This window comes from Rissa tridactyla, chromosome 4 (genome assembly GCF_028500815.1).
Source record: "Rissa tridactyla isolate bRisTri1 chromosome 4, bRisTri1.patW.cur.20221130, whole genome shotgun sequence".
In the NCBI taxonomy this organism is placed as follows: domain Eukaryota; kingdom Metazoa; phylum Chordata; class Aves; order Charadriiformes; family Laridae; genus Rissa; species Rissa tridactyla.
Genome location: NC_071469.1, coordinates 78,550,149 through 78,573,616, shown reverse-complemented (window position 1 = coordinate 78,573,616; position 23,468 = coordinate 78,550,149). Strand labels below are relative to the sequence as shown.

Genomic DNA, 23,468 nt, shown 5'->3' with positions numbered 1-23,468 from the left:
GGCCCCGGGAGACCCCGGCCGGGCCGGGCCGGGCCGGAGCTGGCGGCGGGTGCGGGGAGGGCAGCCCGGGCCAGGCGGCGGCGGCGGCAGCAGCAGCAGCAGCGCGGGGCTCCGCGGGCGGGCCAGGCGGGGGCCGGGGGGCGCAGCGCGGCGCATTGTCTGCCCGGCGCCCCCGGGGCTGCGCGGGGAGCGGAGCGGGGCCGGCCCCGCCGCCCGTGCCCGGCTGGAAGTGAAACGCGCCCTGGCTGCTCCTTTTTTCTTTTTTTTTTTTTTTTTTTCTTTCTTTCCTTTTTTTTTTTTTTTTTTGGAGCCTCCAAAAGGCTCACTCTCCCCTTTCATCTGCCGCCGCGGCCCAATGGGAAGGCGGAGGCTGCCTGCAAGTGGTCTAATCTCAATGAGGTGTCAATCATGTTCCCCGGTGGGTGAAGTAAGGTCTTTTGTAACCGCCTCTGTCTTTGGGAAAGAGAGGAGAGAGGAGGAAGACTGGAGCGGAGAGGGGGACGCCGGACCGTGCTGCAGGAGAGGAGCTGAGATTTGATCTCGCTTGTGCGTTTAGCAGGGAGAAGCGGAGCACATGGATTTCTAAACACGCTGGGATTTTATACAGCTACAAAAATAACAACGACCGAACCTGACCCTACTGAAAACAGTCAAATGAATCGTAATTGCAGATCAATGCAGAGAGATGGGGAAACTTCACTCGAAACATGGTTAGTTCCTTTCACTTGCTACTTCCTTTGCCCCTTCCCCTGATTGGGATTTTACTCGGTTTGTTGCTGTGATTTTATACCGGTGTCTAATGATCTTCCTTTATTATTTCCCTCACACACTTTCCTCCGGATCTGCCTAGCTGCCGTTTGTAAACCCCGAGAAAGTCCAGAAGGTAGGGATGTCTCCTCACTGCCACTAACTTTGAACGCCTTCCTTATCCCCGCTCCGGGGGGCTGCCCCCGTCCCCCTGCCCTCTCCCCTCAACTTTCCGCCGCGGTTTGCCTGCTGCCTGCCGGTCCCGGTCCCCATCCCCATCCCCCCCCCCCCTCCTCCGCGGATCCGCGGCCAGCCGTGGCCGGGAGGCAGCGGGGATGGCCGCGGGGGCCGGGCGGGCTCTGCGGGCGGCTCAGCGGCGGCATTGTCTCCTCTTTTCTAGGTGATAGTTTCGCGGTGAACGCCTCTCTGGCTCGCAAAGGGCTGGAGGACTGGATGGTGAAGCAGAAATACTCCGGGGGCAGCAGCAGCGGAGGCAGCAGCTCGGGACTCCCGCAGGGCTGCCAGCACCGGGCTGTTTGCAGGCTCTCCAGCGCCAGCAGGGTATGTCAGCTTCCTCGCTGCCCCCACCCTCCCCCGCCCCTGCTTTTTGAAACGGGGAAAACCAAAAGCTCTTTCTACATCCCTCTCTCCCTCCCAAGGGTCGGTTGTGCAAAGGAAGGGGTTTCTTTGCCCTAATGCTGCTCCAGGGGGCTGCCCCGTGGGTGGTTTTCTTCAGCCCTTTGATGAAGTTAGGAGCTGCAGAGCAAACTTGGGGCTGGTACAAAAAGCCAGAGGAGTAAGGGGACCTGCCTGCTAGCGTCTGGGCAGTACGGTTAGAACAAAACCCTTCACTAACAGGAACAAACAGAGAATCTCTGGGAAAAGCCCAGCACCCTGCCAGTGTGCGCAAGCTTGTGAACCCTGATTGGTGCACAACTTTGTCTGTGACATTTTGGCAGAGGAATTCAGGAAAGGAGAAGTCCCCGAAGAGTGTATTGTTATTTATTTGCTCTTTGCTAATAATGTGTGGCCGACTTTCTTCATAAGAGTTACTGCACATGTCACTTGTCCTGGCAGTTACCACACTGGTCACTTTCCACCCTTTCTTTTTCCTCCCGTCCTCCCCTGTAAAGTTGGGCTGGTGGAAATGTTTGTTTTGTTTTTTTTTTCAATGTTGTCTCTTTAAACAAAAAGGCATGATGGGAGGTAAACAAACTTAACAGTTCTTAGATATGGTCCTCATAGCGTTTCAGGGTATGATCCGGAGCTTATTGATGTTTACTGAAAGACTCCCATTGACTTCCGTGAGCTTTGGATCAAGCCCTGAAAGCTTCATCAGTGGAAAAGTAACCTGAGAGATGGGGAGATTGGAATCTGTGCTTCCCAGCAAGGAATGTGGCTCTGAAAGCACAAGCAGAGCAGGGCTACCAAACCTCCTGCAGGCTCTTTGCTTTGTTAGCCACCAGTTTTATTGTCAGAAGCCTGGACATGTCTCATGTCTCAGGAAAAATTAACTTGTAAGTGGAGAATCTTCATTTTAGGTGGGGTGTAGAATATGTGTCATATAGGAAAAGCTAATGATGACTTTTTAGATTCCACCAGTATTATGTTTAGAGGAGAATAAATTGTTTGGGAGTCACTAGAAGTAAGGCGAAGGGAGTAAGATACTGATATTAAGCGTTTGTAATTGATCAGCAGAATCACTTCATGTTCAACTTGCAGGTATGGTCGGTTGAAGTGATTTTTGTTGTGCTTTACTTGGAGCCAATGTGTCCAAAGAAAGAAGTTCTTGTTAATAAAGGTACACACATGTATCATACAGATGCAATGAGTAAAAACATGTGCTTTTAATTATTTTTCATTATCCCCATTTTTGTGAGTCAAGCTTTTTAGATACATTCTGTCTTTCATATACGTATTTTCTAGGAAAGAAGCTCAACTCATCAAACTAAACATAGGTTTAAAATACAAGAGTTAAAGGTCCAAAACTCTGACTTTAGCTTTGTGAAATATGTTTTCTTCCACAAAGACAGTTTGCTTTCTGAAAATAAGAAAAAAAAAAAATCTTTTGTCAAAGATATTTTGCTATTCACAAAGCTCTTCAGTTTTCAGTTCCATGAGGTCTGCTCAGCTGGAATGACAGTAGAACAGTATTTTTCTTCTTACTCAAGGTGTCCTCCTCATGATAGCTCAGCAATTAGCAAGCCATTAACTAAAAATTAGTCTACAGTTTAATACATTATAAAATTATAAATAGGTTTAAGTATGTTTAAAAGCACTGTTCCCATGAGGCTTTTTACTGTCATCCTGATGGAGCTGTTTCTGAATGTTTGAAAATATTAGCAATTTATTGCCTAATATATTTGGTAGTATGCATCTATAGCCTGCTAATTGATTTAGTTTAATTGTCATCCTGTCACAGGCACACTGTGACAGCTACATTAAAGTTCCTTTAAAATATGAACTTTTGGTAATATGGAAGGATGCATTTCTAATCCTGCATTGGAACCAGATGTGCCATATGTACAGTCTTTTTGACAAGGATTGTGGAGTCACAGCTATTGACTCCGTAACTGAGATTGCATGACCGTTTCTCTTCTGAGATCTCTTTGATCTCTTGTATAATTATACCAAGATACAAAGCAAATTGTAGCCTAACCTCTTGGCTCTTTATTCACCTCAAGATGTAGAAATACCAGTCACTTCTGCTAATAGTTAGTCATATGGGACTGTGTGGGACAGTTTTGTATTCCGCAATAATGTAGTACTGTTGCACTTGAATCAACCAAGGGCTCTTCTCCTTACTACTTCAAAATTCCTCCTAAAATGTTCAATTAGCTTACAAGGCTCTGTGGAATGGTACAGTTTTACTGTGTCACAGCCGAAACTTTGGCTTCTCCTTAAAACATGTTTTTTCCCCTGAAATAGGCCCTAATTGCCACGCTTGTGACTTATGGCAGAAGGAGTTAGATCAAACACTGATGAAAATAACTGGATGTTTCTCTGAATGCAGATGACTTTTAAAAAAATAATGGTCCTAGAAATAATTTTCCTCCTAGGAATCCTTAACCATAGTTTTGTTGATGGTGGTTTCGTTCATATGTAGGGCCCTGTTTGGTGAAATCCAGTGTCCTTCCAAAGACCTTTTGATGGGAGAGGAGAGCGCTTGGTTGCTTCCAAGCCTGAAACGTCAAAGCTTTGAATCATTTTGATTAGAACTTGAATGCAATAGTGAAATCTGATTTACATTGCTCTAGATAAGCCAAAATTTCCGTCTTGGTTGTAGTTGGAAGGCTGTTTTCCTCAAGAACAGACACACTGAACTGTTTTGCTAAAGTTAGTCATCCAGGGGAGATGACACTGAAGTTCAGGGGGATTCATGTAGCATTTTACAAGAGGAATGAGTGAGTAATACAGGAAAGCAATAAAATTTCATTTGTCCTCCTCTATAGAATGACTGAATTCACAGTAGTTGTGGAGGGGAGGTCTTTACATCAGTTCACTGAGGGAGTGTTTGACACAAGGAGGGTTCAAGAATACAACACTTTTTCTCTTCCTGAACTGAAGTTTTGAGAGTTTCTTAGTTAGAGCAGACTTCCCTCTGCTGACATGTTGTCCATGTCATCTCCTGCCCATTTGTGTCTTTCCCCCTCCAATTAACTGGAAGAACAGTAATTAGTGTCTAGCTCTTGCCAAATGCATCAGTTATCTGAGAAGGATCTCATGGTAAATTGGTGGTGAAGGCATGAGCCAGGGGAAGGGGACTATATCTGAAATATGCACTTCTGGTGTGTATGCAACTTTCTGTTCTGGCCTAGGAGCTCTGATCTCATTAAACCATTGCCACCTGCCCAGCAGGGGCTGCTCTGCTCTAAATGTTTTAATTACTGTGGAGGCTAAGGGCTAGTGCTGCAGCCTTCCACATCATGCAGAATTAAAGAAAAAAGGAATTCTGTTGCATCCATGAAAAGTACGAGGTCCAGAGTCATCTTCTAGTTTCAAAGCTAATTGAAACCACTGGGGCTGTAAATCTGTTAGAGCAAGTGAATACACTTGTTTTACTGCTTTAAGAATGAGTTAACTTGTGCCTGGAAAGGTTTTCTGACATTGTGGATTATCCTGTATAATTCTTAAGTTTAAATTTATTCGGTGTGTTTACTTTTACAGACTATTTTTGGAGATCAACATTGTTTGCAAATATTCATGTATTTATTTATTTAACTGAGAAGTAGCTCTATGCTAGAGGGGAAAATATTAAATATGACACTTGCTTAGTTCAATTTACTTTTATCTTCAAAGCCATAAGAAATTTTACTAGTTTCTTACGCTGTCTCATTGAGATCTGTGCTTGGGATTGGAAAAAACCTCATATTTTTAATTAAATTTCAAATCAGCTCACAGTGAGCCAAGTTGTAAGTGATCATTTTAGGTAAAATAGAAAAGACTTTAGCTTACCACTGCTGCTGGGCTCTTTAGTGCTAGTGATCCTCATGTTCAACCCTAATTGATATTAATTAGAGTTGAGTATCTGGTCTGGGAATAATACAGTATGAAATGCTGAGGCACATCACTGCTTCGGAGGTGGGGCTTGTTCTCCATTTGTTCTGTGCCTGTAACTGCCAGTGACATTAATGGGCATTCCTTGCATGGCTGAGAGGAGACTACGCCAGTGTCAACTTCACTGCTCCTCCAGCATGAGCTTTCTTCAAAAAAAAAGCCCTTCCCAGTCCCCCACTGTTAAATAGCATGTGTGTGTGTGCATATAAAAATACATAGCCTTATGGAAGACACAGCTGGGTAGGTCATCTGTCCAAAATGAAAATAATAAACAGAAAAGAGACTTTTTTTAGTGGTATGTATCTACTATGGCGTAAAGGCTGTTGAAGTGGAAGATTTAATTGTAGCACTACTTTGGGGTCATCTCATGGGTAGAATGACATTTGAAAGACTGCCTTCGTACTGATATGGTGACAAGAGCAATTAAAACTTCCTTGGGTCCTATCTTGTGTGACTGCATGAAGCGATCTTTTAAACGGAAATATTTTGAAGTACATTAATGTCAGTATTGTATAGATAATTATTTGTATTGACTCTGAGGATTAAAAGAAACAACAGACTCAGCAGTGCCAGATATTGGTATGACTAAAAAAAATATTTTGATGCACAAAATATTGTGCATGGCATTTAAAATAAAATTGCCAAACTTTGTACTGAAAGAGAGAGAAGCAGAATCTTATTTAGTGTTGAAATTTGGTGCCAACAAACCAAGATAATTTAATTAGTGGTGCACATAGTATATCTTGACAGCTCTGGTTTGGGAAAATTATAATATGAATATTAACAATCAAAGAGTCTCTGAAAGTATTAGTGCCATGGTGATGAGATTAGTGGATTGGCCAATACTGTAGCAGAAAGCTGGATTCCAAGGGAATTATCCTTGAATGATACCAGTTGGTGCAATTAAAAGCCACAATTCGGTTGCCATATGGAAAGTGTTAGGCATCCTTACATGGTTTCAAAGCTATGTGCCGGAGGTTAAATTGACATATGAAGAAAAGCATAAATTAAATATTTTGTGTTATGAAATTAAAAGTTGACTTTGCTGGAGCCATATGGAGGAGGTGGACTGAAGACAGTCTGTATTTCATCAGGGCTTGTTTTATAGGTGTTTCAGATTTAATGTGGTGCACTTTTAATTTGGCATGTTGATTGGAAAGCTGAATGGCCCGTGAAGTTTCTGCAAGCAATCTCGTTAAAGTAACTTTTTTTTGATCTCTAACAACCCTCTTTCTCCCATGCCTCTAAAGTGGAGTTACTTAGGTTGATGTTTGTAAGAAGGAAGCAAATTCTGTGTAGTAGCTGGGTGAAGTCCTCATGTAAGTGATACAAGCCATGTCTGTTGGGCTACTGATAGTCCCCCTTGGCTTAGTGAAACCTTAATTCTTCTGAATGAGAAGGCCTTGCTTATGGAGTAGGTTTTCTTCCATAAATTGGGATGAAAAATAACAACAATGTGTTACATTCTTTAATGACTTAAATGTAAATAATTTAGTCCAGGCTTACACTAAAACTTTGCTTATAACAAAAATGGGAAATTTGTAGCACATGATTATCGACATATGGGAATGTTTTTTACAGCAGCATTCATTAACAGAAGGATTTTCTGTAGGTTTTGTGAGATCTGTAATAAGACCCAGGAGGAGCTCGGTAAGTGGCTATTTGTAGGCACCCTTCAGAAGAAGATCTTAGTTGACTTTTATGGTCTCTTTTGAATTGGGTTATGAACAGAGGAAAGAGAAGTCTCTTGAGTATTGAAACTTTGTAAGAGTTTTTCCGAAGTTGGGGAAATAATTGTTCGGTGATGATATTTAAATCAAAATGGAACGTTGCTCTCTGTGCTGCAGATGTTGGCCTTTATAGAAATCCTTGTGGATGGGTTTTGCTTCATGAATGTCAGCATCAAAACCTGCTTGGAGAGTAAATAGTAGATGTTGAAATGTACAAAATACTTGAAGTTTGTTTTGTGGTTTGTTTTTTTTTTTACTAAACCACTTTTCTAGTTAATATACTAGTTACTCCGAATACTCAGGAGTTTTCAGGCTATGTGATATTTATAGATATCTTTACATGGAAAATGAGGTATAGTTTTAGTTCAAAAAATTAATGTGAAGAAATGGTCAAATAGACTTTCTCTGTGAATTTATTTAGTCATATCTGCCAACATTGGCAGCAAAACTAAGCTTGTATTTACTCCTACAGAGTAACTACAGCTATGGGAGACTGAGTTGGACTGTATTCCATTCAAGAATTATTAACCAAGTTCCAAATGCAAAATCTTCATTGTGTCTGATTTCTGAGCCAGCAAAGAGTGTTTGTGTTGGAATATCTCATGACATTTGTCTTGCAGTGGTGGAACGCCAGCGGTGTTAGCTGTGGTGAAAGGGCTGTGCTGGCGCAGATGCTTTTACTACTGCGTAATCTAAGAGAGAGGGGAAATGACTTGTGTAGGTTCAACTATTGCTGTCCTGGTCTCTCTGCAAGGGCTACAGCCATACAGTGCATTTGCTTTTTGTAAACTTCTGGGTTTATTGTCATCAGAGCAATACGGCATATATTTTGCAGAGTAATTTGCAGAGTAGAGATGGCACTTCTGAATGTGAGAGACATCCTTTTTTGAGTTGGCAAGTCCTGAATAGTTAGTGTCTGGCAAATAGACTGCTGTGGACTAGTCTATTGGCTTGTCATGGGAGCCGGCTTTCAAACGGGCTTATATCTGCAAGTAAGTGTTCAGCCAGATTACTTAATACCCATACGTGTGTCTCTCACATGGCCTGATATGTGCCCATCGTATATGAGAAATACTTCTGGTTTACTCCAGAATAGAATTGTTTGAGGAAGGGAACAATGCAGTCTCATGCTGGGAGGTCCTATAATAGCTGTGGAACTGAGTACCACTGATTTGGTTTGTGTAGTGTGGCCTATTGTATGTTATAGGGCAATAAATGATCCTATTGTTTTAGTCTATAAAACTTTTGGTGGAGTAAATCCTTTTGCTCCTCAGAAGACCAGACTGTGGCCACAGGAGACTAAAATGCCATCGGTGCCTGAGAAGTTCCTCAATGGCCAAGAAGAGCCCTGTAAAAATACACCTAAAAGATCCAGCCATGCTGACCTCTTGTCTGGGGTAATGTCAGACCTTGTCGTTCCCTGTCTCAAACCAAGGTCCCCGCCAAAGGTACACAAGAAGTTGTTGTGCCTTAAATCTGAAGCTGTTGTTAATAAACTCAAATTCTTGTTCACAAGATTTATCAGGCAAGCAGTTTTTCTGCTTTTTGTGAAAGCTCCGAGTTTGGTGATTTTCTCCGATAACCCTTCTTGATATGAAAATTCTGTGGAACTCTGAAACTCATTGACTGTGAAAGGGTGACTTGCTTGTACCTTGAAAAGTGCCATCTACCCGTCTTGCTTTTGGTTGTAATAGATTTGAATCCCTTGAGAATGCGGGATCCTCCCTTAAAATGTGGGAGGGGATCAGTTATATTTTGAGCAAAATTTGCATCAGAACTTTTAAGGTGCCTGGAATTTTCAGCCCTGTATCCTTGGGCTTCCAACTAACAAATGCTGGCAGTGTGTCTTGCTTTAGCCTGGAGGTGGATTGGCATGTGGTCAGAACAGTCTATGCACTGTCCATCGAGAGAAATACTTTGTGTTTTGCGATTAGGGTGGAATTTAATGCATTTGGGGGCATTACTGTGGCAGCTTTAGAGGGATTAAGTATATTGAGGTTCCTATTAAAGTATAACATTGTGATTCAAGATCTGTGAAAGAAAATCATACGTGGGTGTTTGATCTTGGGGTGCAGCCACGCATGCTGTGAGGCATAAAATAAGGGGATAGACTCAGTAGGGAAGTGACAGAACAAAGTACTGTCTTGCAGGAGAAATGGGATTTGGGAGCAGCCTCGGGTCTTTTGATCCATACTCTGATGCGGATGATGAGTGGTATGGAGGTGACAGATTTGTCTTGGGGGAGGAAGGAGAACGGTGGGTAGTGTGTCGCATTGCCCTTAGAGATAGTTTGCTGTCTGATTCCCCAAAGATTTGATAGTGGTAGGTAAGGACTAAGCTGCTTCTTGTCCTATCTTAAAAATCTTTTGAAATTCCAGGACAGTTGGTTTCAAGAGAGTTAGGTAGAGAAGGTAGTAGCTGTAAAGCTAAGCCTTATGTGTTAAATGTATATAAAGAACAAATGCCTGTTTGGGGGAGCGGGAATTTTCCTTGAGCATAGAGTGCGCCAGTCCTGAGCTCACAGAATAACAAGCAGTCTCTGTATTGCATAAGATGCTGCGGTTAAGCCTGTATCAGTGTTTCTGTAATAAACTGCTCTTTTTTTTGAAACAATAAATAATAATTTTGCTTGTGAACTTTCCAAGTCTCTCTCTGTTCACATAGCGTACGTGTGTATAAACTACAGACACTCATTCCCCTATAAAGAGAGAACATCATAGTCTAGCAAACAGAATATCTGTCATTCCAGCTGAGCAAAGGTCTAAGGCAATAACCCAAAATATCCTGGAAGAAATTCTAAAAAGCATTGAAGAAATCAATCGTCTGATCCTAGAGGAAGGTCTTTGATGTAATCCTGGTAAGTTTATACTGGGAGCCTGCCTATTTCTTTATGGTCAGCCCTAGACTTTCTATATGAAAAGTGGATCAAATAATTTCATACGCTTCTGCTTTAAAAAAAGATGGTTGATAGTTTTCTAAAGTGTACACACTGTTTAAATGTAGATTGTGGCTTTTAGCCGAAGCCCAGGTGGGGAGGAAAGGCTTTTCAAAACAAGTACTTACAGAAAAATAAATAATACTTTGATATTTTTCCCATGGAAAAACTGTGCCTCATTTAGCCACCCCGAATATTTAATTTTATTTTGAGGATAAACTTCATAGGTTATCTCAGTTAAAGCTATTTTTATTTATGCAAAGCTTATGAGCAAGGTCTTGTTCCTGATGTGGATATGTATGTAAAAGGAGTTTTTCAGAGTACCATAAATAATTTACTTTTAAAGGTATATTTTTAAACTAACTCAGTGCCGTTAGGTAAGTCTGGCTTTATCTTTTTGAAAAATTCTGCAATATTTCTCTGTTATGTTTTGATGTGAAAGCCCTGCTGTAGTAGAGGGGAAGCTTCTCATTGCTTTCAGTGGTTTTGTATCAGGTTCTCTGCCACATCAGTGGAAGATGAGGGAAGGTTCAAGTGGTGAGACTAATAGTCGTTCTATCTAGCAGCTGCTGGTGGAATGGCAATGTATTTTCCCCGGAAGATGCAGTTTATCTGATCATTTTATGACAGGTTCACAAAAGTTTTTTCCTACTTGTACTGCTACTTAAATTCCCACTTGTAATTAGCAATGTAATTTTGCAGATAGGTTTAAAAAGCATGTTTTGAGAAAGGCTATTTCCACAGCATTGCTTAATACCCATTAAAATACCACATTTTTATTGTATGAAAGTGTTTTTTATCTAATTAGATTGGTTTGCTAAAGTATTGCACCACAGTCTCATTCTCCTTTTGTTTTTTTTTTTTCCCCTTCTACTCTAAGGCTGTTTTTAATCGTTTATTTATGACCAATAGGAAGCACACAAAATCTCTTAACTCTGGACTAATGCACAGCATAAAGAAGTAAATGAGATCTCTTCCTCCTAAGCTATAGTGCAGGGCTTTGAAAGGCAGTCAGTCTTGGATTAAAACATGGTGACGTGTATCAAAAAAGAAAGAGAACAACCCCAGCATTTGGAAAGGAAGTATTGTATTCATTGATGCTATACAAATTTCCCTGGAATTTGGTCATCAACCTTATGATGGCACTCTTTTCCAGATGTGCTGTTTGATTTCTTGTCTTAAAAAAATGCAATTCAGAAAAAAAAAAATGAAATCAATTTCTGTGAGAACTGTGTGATGAAAGTCAAAAGCAAGGCACGTTGAAGTAGCACTGTGTCCTTGGACATTTGCTGTTCTCCAGGAGGGCCCAGCTAGAGTGGGGCATGCAGGTGTTCCCCGTGCTTAGTCAGTAAACATACGGGTGCTGTTTAAGCACAGAACAAACCTCTGCTAAAAAAATTTACCCTTAGTCTAAGGCCACCTCTGATTTTCCCCATTTTGGCAAGACAGAAACCGAAGATGCTGCAGTGGGAAGCCCTGTAGATTTGCCAGTAAATGAACAGCAGACAATAGGTAATGTCCTGTGGGAGCAGCAAAAAGGCTGAGGTCCCTTATTATCTCCGCACCGGTAATCTGAGCCTCCTCCTGTGTGTTTCTGATGGCAACAGCTAAAGTCCTGGTCTCCTCAAAACGATGAGGAGATTTTCACCACCACTGGGGAAAATAGGAAGGCTTGTCAAATACAGAAGACAAGAAAAATGCTAATGTCGTGCCTTTAGGGGTATGTCTGAAGCAAGGAAAGGGTCCTGGCCTACTGTACAGTCAGAGTGTCTCCTGCTATCAGCAGGAGCCCTACCCATAGGCAGGGTGAGGCTTCCTCCTGCCCTGCTCTCAATAGACATGCCATCTATTCAAAATCTGCTGATACTGTGTATCAATTACAATATCCAGTAGTATCAGGAACGGATAACCAGTTCTGCCTTCAGCTAGAAATATGTACAGAGACTCTTTTCTGAGAGGCGTGCCAGTCTGAGACACAGCCCAGGCCAGGGGTAGGATTTGGCTTGAGATTGTGTTGGCGCAGCATACTGGTGCCACTGGGCTGGGTGTTAATAGCTGAGGGCAGAACTGGGTGGAGGGAAGTAACTCATCTGTAAAAGCAGGCCTCTGATGTTCAGCCTCATCCCTCTGTAGATGGGGGGGGGGGAGGTGTGTATGACCTGGGCTTAGCCATCCACAGCCAGGAATCTTTCTTCTCATGCCAATGGTGACTAACAGTGAGTATTTCGTGTCATACCCATCTGCATGCCAAACTGTATTCTAAGTTTTGTGCAACACTGGTTTGCGGCGGCCCTTCTTGCAGGGTGATGATGCCTTCCTTCCGTGCCAGTGCTGCTTTGTCCAGGTAAAGCGCCCTTTCTCCCGTTGCCTGCGTCCTGTTCACAGCAGGCTTTAACCAAACTTCCCATTCCAGTAGGAACCACCTGGCTCTGTTGTGCAGAGGGTGAAACGGTACAGGTTTTGCCATGCGTTTTTTTTGACTGTGTGCTACTGATGGGACAGCTTTCGGAGTGAGCGATCTTTGTGGGATATAAAGGGTTACGTTGTTGAGGTTACACAGGCGCCAATCCACTGGCACACCGCAGGTGATCTCGGAGTGAATGTTGTTTAAAGCGCCTGTCCCACGGTTTCACAAATGTGCTCTGACCAGAGGATGTTTTTCTAACTTCAAAGGGCTTCTCAGCCTGGCTCGGTGCCTCACAGACTGAGTCCACAATTCCTCTCTGCTCGTGATGTGTTCTAACCATGTGTGATTTTTTTGGTATGTGATGTTTTCTTAAAGCGGCATTGACCTGTGTTCAAGTGAAACTTGCTCTTAAGCTTGTAAACGCAAACTTGTCGTGTGGGCAGTTTTCATCTTAACCTGATGTATGTATTTTTTTTAAGAGCAAGAATAGACATCAAAAGTAGGAGTAATTTATAGGAAAAGAAAAAAAAAAAAAAAAGAGAGACAAGATAAACTTGCAGCAGCCTTTTATGCTGCACCATCCAGAGGCTTTTCCTTGAAGATCAAGGTGTGTGTCCTTTGCTGACCGTAAGGAGAGGAGCATATTTCCACCTTGGCACTGCTAGCGTTCCAGTAGGTTACTTTGTCTGAAATGGGTGTGCAAAGGCTGAAAGCAAGGCAAAAAAAGGAGTAGAAAGTGGAAGGAATGTAGCATGCTTAGCAGTGACCTGATTTTAATTTTTTCTTTTTTTTTTTTTTTTTAAACTATGCCTTCCCCCCTTTAGCAAAGTTATATTAAAATAAACTTTTAGGAACATGTTTGTATGTTTTTAAATATTAAAAGTTTCTTTTTCTTATGTAGTACTTTCTAGTATAGTTTTCTGACGGGGATTATTTTCAGGTTAATGCAAAATATGCTTTCTTTTTAATGCTGAGTCTTTGTGGGCCAAATTCTTTTACTGTTGAAGTCCATTAACTCTCCCTTAACTCTGCTGAGAGCAGGATTAGGCCCTGAAATATCTCTGGAGGTGTGCTATGCTACGTCAGCTACGGCTGTGAATCTGGGAAGATCTCATGTTCCACTAAGTTGCATTGGTGGGCACTGGTTTTTGCAATGTTTGTGCATTCATTAAGGCTAGAAAAAGTGGGCTAGTTTGAGGTTTTAAAGTCATCACTTTTAGTTTACTGTTACTGCTATTATGGGTGGGTTTGGGTATGTTAAAAAACCCAAACCAACAGCAAAACAAACCCTTTATTCAAAGAAAACAATACCTTACACGCCAGACCATAATACTGCTTGCCAAGTGATTGAAAAGGGTCATCTGCTGTGGGAATAAAACATCATAGTGTGAATGGCATGCTGTGACCAACACATCTCAACTGTGCAATGAAGTTTTGCTCCTCACGAGTAACAGTACCGCAATCTAGCACTTAATAATTAACCCAGCTTTCGGATGCGGCTGGATCCCAAGGTCCTCGTCCAGACAAGATCCTGGAGAAGTGAGTGATCTCTAGGACCTAAAGCCCTAACAGCAAACAACCTGTGCGACCCTGCCATCCCATGGTTGTCCACAGGAACCATCCCACCACGTTTATTTTGGCTAGTTTTAAAGCAGGTGGCCAGGATGAATTCCTAGTTTCAAAGTCACAGCTGCTGCTTTGAAATTGTGTAAGAAGGGCTTTGGTTTCTTAACACAAAATAACTGAGCTGCTGTTTGGTATTAGAGCATCATTATTCTGGGAAATGTACTCTTCATTTTAAAAATATCTTCTGTATGGAAGTTGAAAGTTTATACCTCATGATTATAAGGGCAAAGAGCTGAAAAGGTTCCTTGTTTGACTGATGCCTGTAAATACTTAAGAATCCCTCAGTGACTTCAGTGAATGGAATCTGAAGGTAGTATTAAAAATTAATAGCAATATTAGAAACACCAAGTTACTGCAGGAATCTCTTGTTTGTTGGTATTAAATAATTTTGTGGGGGGATTTTTTGGGTAACTATAAGATATTTCTCTCTTAACTGGATGTCTTTGTGGCAGTTAGCTTAAAAAAGTTACGTCTTTATCATTAAATCTATTAAGAAGTCCAAGTGCACTTTATACCATCCCAGTAATGATGCTGTGATTAAGTAAAAGGAAGTGTTCTGTTACAAATCTGCGTTTCGTCTTCTTGTAAAGTTTTATTTTAAAATGAGCCTTCTTGGGTGACTTTTTCAGTAGCGTCAGCATCAGTGTCAGCAGAATGGTGAATTCGTGTTGCTGCAAGTATAAAGAGAATTCATGAAGGAGTTTGTGTTAAGCATAGGGCTTTTTTTAATATAAAAAAGGATTCTATTCACTGTGGTTTTTTTCTTCTTTTGTATTCCTTGCCACCTTATGATATTATAATGTTTTTTGCCTACTTTCAAAATTTCATAGATATATATTTATAAAAACTATATGTCATGTAAGCCTTTTTCTAGCGTAAAGGAAAGTACATTTTATGCAAGGTACACAGCATGGGGCTTTCTGGGCCTTCAGTCTCATATGATCCTGTCTCACAATAAATATATCAAACAGGAATGAGCAAAATGCACTCCCCTCAGACTGGGTGAAAATGTGCTCTTAAGAAAGAAGCCAAGGGAGGGCTGGTTAGATCCTAGGTAGAAAAGCTAGACTTTTCTTCTGAAAGGAGGCTGAAAAAGTGAGTAGGCAGAGGATGGAGTGTTTCTTCAGCTAAGGTAGACAGGTTTACTAAAAGATGCAAAGTGCAAAATTAGGGTTCATTTGGTACTGGGGACATGGTCAAAGAAATGAACGTAGGATTCACACGCATATGTGTAACAAAACCATTTACTTGGTTGTTAAGGGGATGGGGTGAAATGGGCACATCAGAAGCTCAGGCAGCAGAGATGGGGTACCTGGGTTGTGCCCTTAATCCTTTTTGCATCAGCCATAAAATAATTTATGTTGGTGTTTTTTATCTTGATAGTACTTACTACTAGTTCTCTTGTCTGTTAGAACTTGCATGTTCTAGTGCAGCACTTCTTAGATTTATCTATTAACAACTGGTGCTGAACCATATTTTATATCCAGGTATATATGGCAGAACTAAATTAAGCTCTCGGTGGTTCAGGCTTGCCGTGCAATCCTTGCATCTCTGATAACAGGGTATGCCTTTGCTGACGGGGATGACTAGTGTAGCCCCTTGGGTCTCTACTTAGTGGTTGGGATTTTATGGGTAGGATGTCAGTCCTGTTGTACTGAAGGAGGTAGGATAATAGGTTACATACAGCTTTCTTAAGCACTCAGAATCACAAGGTAGGTAGGCTTTGAAGTCATCTGAGATTAGAAGACTGGTCTGTGGGCTTGGATGTGAAGTTGCGAGGTGGTGTGATCTGGGTGGTCAGTTGGATAACCATTGCTGTGGTGCTACCTGGTCTCTGAAACTCTGAATTTATGGCTTAAGAAAGCGAGAAAGCCACGAAAGAGAAAGCCATGTATTCTAGTCTAGACCCTGTCTTTAGCTGTATATCCTTTCTCAGGTTGCTCAAATGTGAATCTCCACAGAGACCCAAGATAGCTAGGCACTTGTCACTCATTTAGTCTCATTTGTCTTCTCTTTGAAACTACCAGTTTTATCCACTCTTTCCCACTTCCCCAGCAGGGAAGTGAGGATAGGTTTTATCCTTCTACCTACCTAAGCTGTTGAGATAGACAGAGAAATATCTAAAGTTCATGAAGAACTTCAATGGCAGCTGTACGCTTACTTAATTTCTATGTTTTTATGAATAACTCAGGTATTTATTACCTACTTTCCTGAGAAAAGTAAGAAAATAAGAATGAAAAAGAATGTTTGAATTCCCGTTGGAGCTTATATAATCCCCCTTTGCCAAAAAAAATCCAAAACCCTCTTACATTTTTTCTTCTTTTGTTCTACAGTCATCTTCTTGAAATCCTTTTGGAAAGGGGTCTTTCTGAACTGTCCAGCTCTCATCACAATCCAGTGGCCCAAGACGTCTAATTTAAAAAGTTTGTATCAATCAAAGCAGTTTTAACATATGGAGAAAAAAGACATTTTACTTCCCACTCACCCAAATGAGAATTTGGAGAAGGTTAGAAGGTGGTGGAAGGGGCATATTTTTAATATATGAGCTGAATCTCTGCCCCTTGTGGTGTCCAAGGACGTGTATTGAAGTGATGTAGACTTCCTGCTTATTGCTGTACTTTGCTTTTGGCCATGCATATAAATTCAGTGCACATTAGTAGGAACATAGGGATAGAGCCTATGGCTAGCATATGTATAAATCATAATAGGTAAATAATATAGGATGAGGAGAATGACAGACTTTTACCACTGTTACTAGATGAAAAGGACTACACAGACATAACTAAAGGGTGGAGGAAAATGTTAGTTAAAAATTCAGCTGAAGACAAGCTCTGCTGCACCAGCTAGACTTGAGGCTTTGCAAGGAGATGATCTTTTTTCTGGGGTTTGCTTGAATAATGAAATTACCCTCTCTAGAAGGTTATTCTTTAGAGCAGCACAGTTTGTACATGAGTGAAATGCATGTCAAAATGTTTACAATGAACTGAAGTGGAGTGGTGAGTCAAAGCGGTAGGCTTTTGTTTGCACTGGCTTTGTAATGGAGAGCCTTATAATGAGGGTGAACTATGCCTCCTATTCTGGTGGGCCTTTGTACTATCTGGAGCACAAAGTGGAGCAGGTTTACAGGTTAATTAACACCTCTTCCCTCCTCCTTGTGGTGCTGGCAGTGATACATCATCCATGGTCATGTTTAGAAATGGTGACCGATGGTTAGCCATGGATATTCCCAAGCTTTTTAGTTGTTGCCACTGGTTCTCTGCTGCAAATGTCACTTGTTCTTTTAAGCAATAGAGCACACAGTTAAATGTATGGTGCTGAAGAGGCACTTATTGTCCTGTTATGAGGCTGGCAGCAGTGAGCACACCCCTACACGTCCCAGCCTGTAGCTTCCCCGCTCCCCCTCCTTATAAATATGAAGAGAATTCAAACAAATTCTGCCTGTCTAAAGAGGATTTAATGGCATCTCACAACCCATTATTATGTATTTAACAATGATTACTCTCAATGTTGAATGTAAGGATGGTTTCAATCTAGCGGCTCAGTGGTTTTGGAGAGTTTGGTCAGTCTGGCCGGAATTATTGTACTTCAGTCTGTGTGTAAGATACAGGCATTTGTTGTTTGTTTGTTGTTTTTTTTTTCCTCTCCCTTTGGAGACTTCAAGTTTTCTTTGCCAACAGATCCTACTTTCTCAGCAGTTGCCGTGTGCTTCTTTCTGTCCCTCCCACTTCCTCAGGTCTCATCACTGTATGTGATAGATACTTCTATTTTAACGGCTATTGCCTTTGCCTCAGCTTGATTTAAATGCTGCTTTGTTCAGAAACTAAATCTTGGTGGAGAAACAAAGCCACACGGTAGTCTAACTAGCGGGGTGGATCATCAAGAATCCTTTTGCCATCTTGCATTGGCTAGCACACCATACTACAACATTTGAGGCAGGTATGTATCATACATACTGCCTAGACATACCATACACACTGTACAGATTGCTAACAAAAACACGTGTAGCGTATATGTATTTTTGGAGTGTAAAGAATTTCTCTTCACATCTCCTACTTCCTTGCGTGCCTATTTGTGAGTGGAAAGACGGTGGACCATAGCCCAGCTCCAGAGCAGAATCACTTTGGGAAGAGGACAGTGTGGTGACGCTGCTTGCTGCCTTCCTTGAGGCAGCAGGGAAACTGGAAAGGAAACAGTGATTTGGTGAATCAGAGCTATCTCAGACAGCTCCAGGGGCAGAGCAGTTCTCAGCTGCTGCCTTTCTCGTAGTGGATTATAGGGTCATAATGCAGCTCGCTATGCCGAAGCGGAGAAGCAGTAAATTCATCCTCGGGAGCTGCTTTTTGTTGTCTAGAAATGAAGAATTCCTCTGTAAGAATGTAATGCTTTTTAGCCAACTTCCCAATTCCCATGCTTCAGCAGTATATTTATCTTCACCATTTTCATGCTGTGAATAGAGGAAGGCCAAGAAACATGTGTAAAGGACTTCCTTTACAGCCAATGATATGTGCAGTATAGCATCCTATAAAGTTAACAGGGATTAAGGTGAATGACCATGTGAGCAAGGGAGGCATCCCATCAGGAAATATGTCCGTTTCTGTGTAACAGCTAAAGCAATACTATCTACAGGCTTTGAATCAAAGGCTTGGACAGCTAAACAAAGTTAATCCTCAAAGATGTACTATTAAACTCATTTCCTGTGTATGGAACAAATATTCTAGGAGTTTTGAAAAGCATTTTCCAGCCATTGTTAAGAGAAGAGTTGGGGTGTGAGCTATAAAATTCTGATCTGGGTTCAGACTTTCTCCATATTTGTGGTTTTGGTTTGAGCCTGTCTCTAGTTAGCAGGGATATAAATGTTAAAATTTACCCGCGTGGCTTGAGAGCTGTGCTGTTAGTAGTGTAAATCTCCCTTTTTCAGCGAGTCTTTATTTTAGAATATATTCCTTTCTGCTTGGGTCAGAGCCTTTCTTTTACTGGGCAAACTCTGAATCCTCTGGCAAGGAAGAAGAACTTGACTAGCCCTAGTAGAGCTGCAAGTATAAAGTGTTAATCATCTATGAAAAATGTTTCTTATAAATTCTCTTGAAGTGAACGCTCAAGTTTGTATGCCCTTATAGAGAAGAAAGTATATGTCCTATCATGTTATCTTTTTAGGAAAGCTTTCATTTCTTTGTTTCAGCTTTGATAGCTTGTTAAATTTCTTTGCTCAAGCAACTGAAATTGACTGATAGATGGGAAAAGGTTTAAGCTGACTAATGAATATCCTTGGGTTTGAAGAACTGAACCTTAAATGAGAAAGATTAACACCAAGAATTAGGTCCTGTAGTGAACTGAACTGGTTTGGGGTTTTGTTTTGTGTGTGTGTGGTTTTTGGTTTGGTTTGGTTTCTGGGGTGTGTGTGTGTGTGTGTGTGTGTGTGTGTGTGGTTTTTTGTTGTGTTTTGTTTGTTTTAAACTTTGAGCCTAACTACAATTGTAAGAACACCTCTCCCTTTGGGTAAAAGAGCTCTCTGCTCAGATCTGTTAGGTTAGGTCTGACCGGGCAGTATGTTTATAGAGAGGGAGGTTAGGGCTCCAAATTTGAATTCTTGTCATGAGACGTGATAATTTATGAATGGCAGAGAGAAATGATTACCCAAATGTGAACAGAAAAATAAACTAGGCATTGAACGTGCTTTCTCCTGGGCTGTCACCCATTGTATCTGTAGCCTGGTGTGTGGCACTTAATGTAATTTCAGACTAGCTTCATTCTGAGCAAAGGCTGATAATGTGTGAACATGTGTGATGGTCCTGAGGTGATGGCAAACAAGCCCGTCAGACACTGCATGGTGTCTGTTTTCAGAGGGGATTTTGGTGCTGACTTCTGTAGAGTTAGGCTCTGGCAGTTGCGATTGTGTAGCAGAGAATATTACAGAAATGGGTATACAGACATTCTCAAACGCTTGGCACTTTGTCATATATTTAATCTATTTACATATTTCCCGTACCATTGTACAAACAAACCAGTGGGCAGAGTCCCGAAACCATTTTCTCAGGCAAAGTTCCAGTCGATACCAAAGAGGTTGGGATTGAAAATAATCGCTTGTTTAGAAACATTTGAATGTGACCTTTAGATAAATCCTCTTTCCTTTTGCTGACTTTTTGAACCCCTCATTTGGGAGTTACTGAAAATCAGTAGGAAACTTCAATAAAGTTAGGCTACAACCCCAGCTGCGTTGTCACTTGCTGTTCCTTTTGGGGTATTGCAGGGGACGTTGCTTCTTCAGAAACTAGCATAGACCTATGGTATTGTTCCTTTTCCCTACTTCTCATTCCTTGTTGAATTTGCAAGCGCTCCTCTGTTAGCCTTATTAGATCTGTGGGTAAAAGCCTATGTGGTGAATTTATACGTGTTTCAGCATGGATGCTGAGGCCAGTCCAAGTCTGGTGGTGCTCTGCATGCCTGTAGAGATTTTATCGTGCAAGCAGTATGCAATGTGTGGTTCTCTGCCACCATTACAATACCCTTTTGTTCCCAGAGAAACCCCCAAAAAGATATTGGGCAAGCTTGAAGAAGAGCTAAGGGTGGTTGAACTAAGATGGCTGGAAGAGCAAATTATTTGCTTCTTGTGTACGTAGGGAAACTGATAAGAAGAGTTCTTGTTACAGATGTAGAGTGAAGGAATGAAAGTGCTTCTATTTGTGATACAGAGTGTTTGCGCATCAGCTATTTTGGAATACCTATTGCGTATATAAACATGCCAGTAAATACTACTGGAGCAATGACCAAAGGAGAATTTAGTCTGTATTTTCTGAAGTTTAAAAAAGGTTATTTAGAATTGTAAAGGAGTATGATTAGGAATAGCAACGGGGGAACTTAGGAAAGATTGAGTGTAAAGACATGGTAATGATGATCTGTTTGAATGAGGAAAATGGTACAGGTTTTATTTTCTCTTTGAGTTGTTAAAACTGCACAGATTACATCTCTAACTTTCTCAAGCATGTAATGGTAAAGGGTCTTCAAAGTTGAGTCCATTGAACTCGGTTCATTTCAGTTTCTTCTACTGAAAACATAGAACAACTGTGTGAATCTGTGTCAGCACAATTCAGACTTCGGGGATTTTTCTCCCTTTCAGTGAATACCTTGTACACGATACCATTCAACGTACAAGTGCTCTTACTTTAGGCATGGCTTTAGCAGATTATGCTGACAGCACTTAGTTGTAACTCAGAGCTCTGTCCTTTATAACAATTAATGATCCTTGAAATAATAAATATATAGGAAATGCCAATCCTGGAAGTAATTTTCAATTCATAAATAGAATTGCTTGTATAACAGCAGACATCTTCCCCTGCTATTTCGTATAGTAGAGCAGAAGTAAAATACTAGAGCAGTAAGGTTTCAGTATCTCAAAGGTGCTATTGGAGAGAAAAAGATCCCTTCTTGAGGAATATATGTGTTGGGAAGGGCAGGAAGAGGGTGATGACAAGCCATTTTGCAATATCACATTTGCTTATGGCTTATGGGGAGTGCTGCAAAGAGCCTGAAGCTTTTAACACATCTGAGCGTTCTTGCCTTTTATTCTGATTGCCATCATTCAGTAGGCAGAAAACGGCTCAACAGGCACAGGGGCCAAAAGCTTGACTTCTGTGGGTGGGCATTGTTTTGGGGCAGAACCAGTAACTTCTTTTTAAGTTTGTTACAGTATAGACCTAGCAGTAAATTAGTCATGACATTAAGAGGGAATGTATGTATAGACATTACTTCACAGAGTTGTCATAAATTCTGCTCTTGCCATATTTTAATTTCCAAGGCTTTTGAATCTCAGACAAGGTGCTATAGATGTAGTTATTAAATTCTGCAGAAATATTTTTATTGGGTAGGACATTGGTTGATGATGTAGCTGTGAAAGCCAAATTCAGAGACTAGCAAAAGGTTCTTTATCCGTGCATTTAGGAGGAAAATATTATTTTGTAACACTCACTTATTATTGAAATACTTGTTTCAAATTCACCTTCTTTATTTATATATATATATATTTTTATATATATATATGTAGTGTCACGGTTGTGACAATGTAGGGTTTATTCTGTTTGTTACTGGTCATCAATAACACACAGGTGGAAGCCCAGCTTTGGAAATAGCAGAGCGGTTCAAACTCACATGGCCCAGCAGACACTTGTTATTGTAGAGTGACCTGAGGACATACTGCCCTTTTTCAGCTTTTATGAATACTCTCGAGGGAAGACACTGGATAGGATATAAAGAAAAAAAACTCTTAAAAAGTTTACACAGCATACTTCTTTCAGTGCAAAAGTTAACTTATGTGGGGGCTGAGTTAGACTAAATATTGCTGAAAAAACAATGTCTAGTTCCCTGCTTTTCCAAGACATTTCCTTCATGTGCACTGAAAGGGGAAGCCATGTTCTCTGCACCTTTCTGTACCGAAACACATGTTGCTAATTATTGGGTTTCTCCTGGGGGCTGTTCTTTTGGGTGGTAGTTTGCCTTTCCCTTTAAGCGTATAGGGACAGCCGATGTCAGAGGAAGCTTAAAACAGGCTGTCTGTAGTGAGGATGTATTGGCAACCAGGCAAAGGATGGAATGGCAAAGTGCTGGCAGAGTTAAACCCCACCTGATCTGTGCCTGGCTAGGGTGGAGATATCTCAGTATCAGGTACCTTGAAGGCTGATATGGGAGTTTGGTTGCAGTTTCGGGGCAGATGGTCTCCGGCTGCTCCACAGTCCTGTCTGCATTCCCTTATACCCCATGGTAAATACAGGGTAATTTGGGGCAGCTTATTCCTTTATTTACCCCAGTGGAAGTGTTGATACGAGCTATTATCATGGAGTGCCTGCCATGTAGCCATACTCTCAGATGTCCTGTCCTAATGTTGAGAAACTACCCCAAAATGCTTTGCTGAGGTTCATCTAGTAAAATTTCCTGGCTCTTAGTCATTTGCTCCATATGCCATGATAGCAGAGCTCTATCAGATGGCAGTCCTACAGCTCCTCACTTATAGCTTGGAACAAAATTTAAGAGTTATGTATCGAGTTTAATTTGATGTAGTAATAATTTATATAGTGTAAACATGCTAGATATGTATTCTGTTGCTGGAATTAATCAGGAAAAAAGTCATGTATGTAGAATTCTCCTCTTCATCTTTCTTTTTAAAACACACGCTTGCTCCTGGTTCATATTTAACAGCACTGGTAAATGAAGTTCTTTGCCACAAAACAGGTGTAAGCCACCATCCTGCCCTGCCAGCACGCCTCGGTCATGGCTTGGAGAGCCAGAGCTTGGCCTGTCTGGTGAAACTGCCAGTTGTGTTGCAGACACCTACTTAACAGAAACTGGAAGTGAATTCACTATTTCATTTAACACTGGCCACCTATTGGATAATAACTTTCAGTCACCATAAGATTGGTCTGGATTTGGAACAGCAGCGTGTTATTGAAAGACTCTATTTCCCTTTCTGATCTGCTGA

At 41.3% G+C, this 23,468-nt stretch overlaps 1 protein-coding gene across 2 annotated transcripts in view; it reads left to right on the top strand.

Annotated features, from left to right (window-relative positions):
• Positions 1-372: 372 nt before the first annotated feature.
• NKD1 (NKD inhibitor of WNT signaling pathway 1) overlaps positions 373-23,468 on the top strand; it is a 106,968-nt gene continuing 83,872 nt past the window's right edge. The window contains exons 1-3 of one of the 2 annotated variants that reach the window (XM_054200249.1): positions 373-710; positions 851-883; positions 1,148-1,308. In XM_054200249.1, the coding sequence (XP_054056224.1) occupies positions 686-710; positions 851-883; positions 1,148-1,308 (219 nt within the window). In that variant the 5' untranslated portion in view covers positions 373-685. The remainder of the gene's footprint in view (positions 711-850; positions 884-1,147; positions 1,309-23,468) is intronic. The other variant, XM_054200247.1, reaches the window with a different exon arrangement.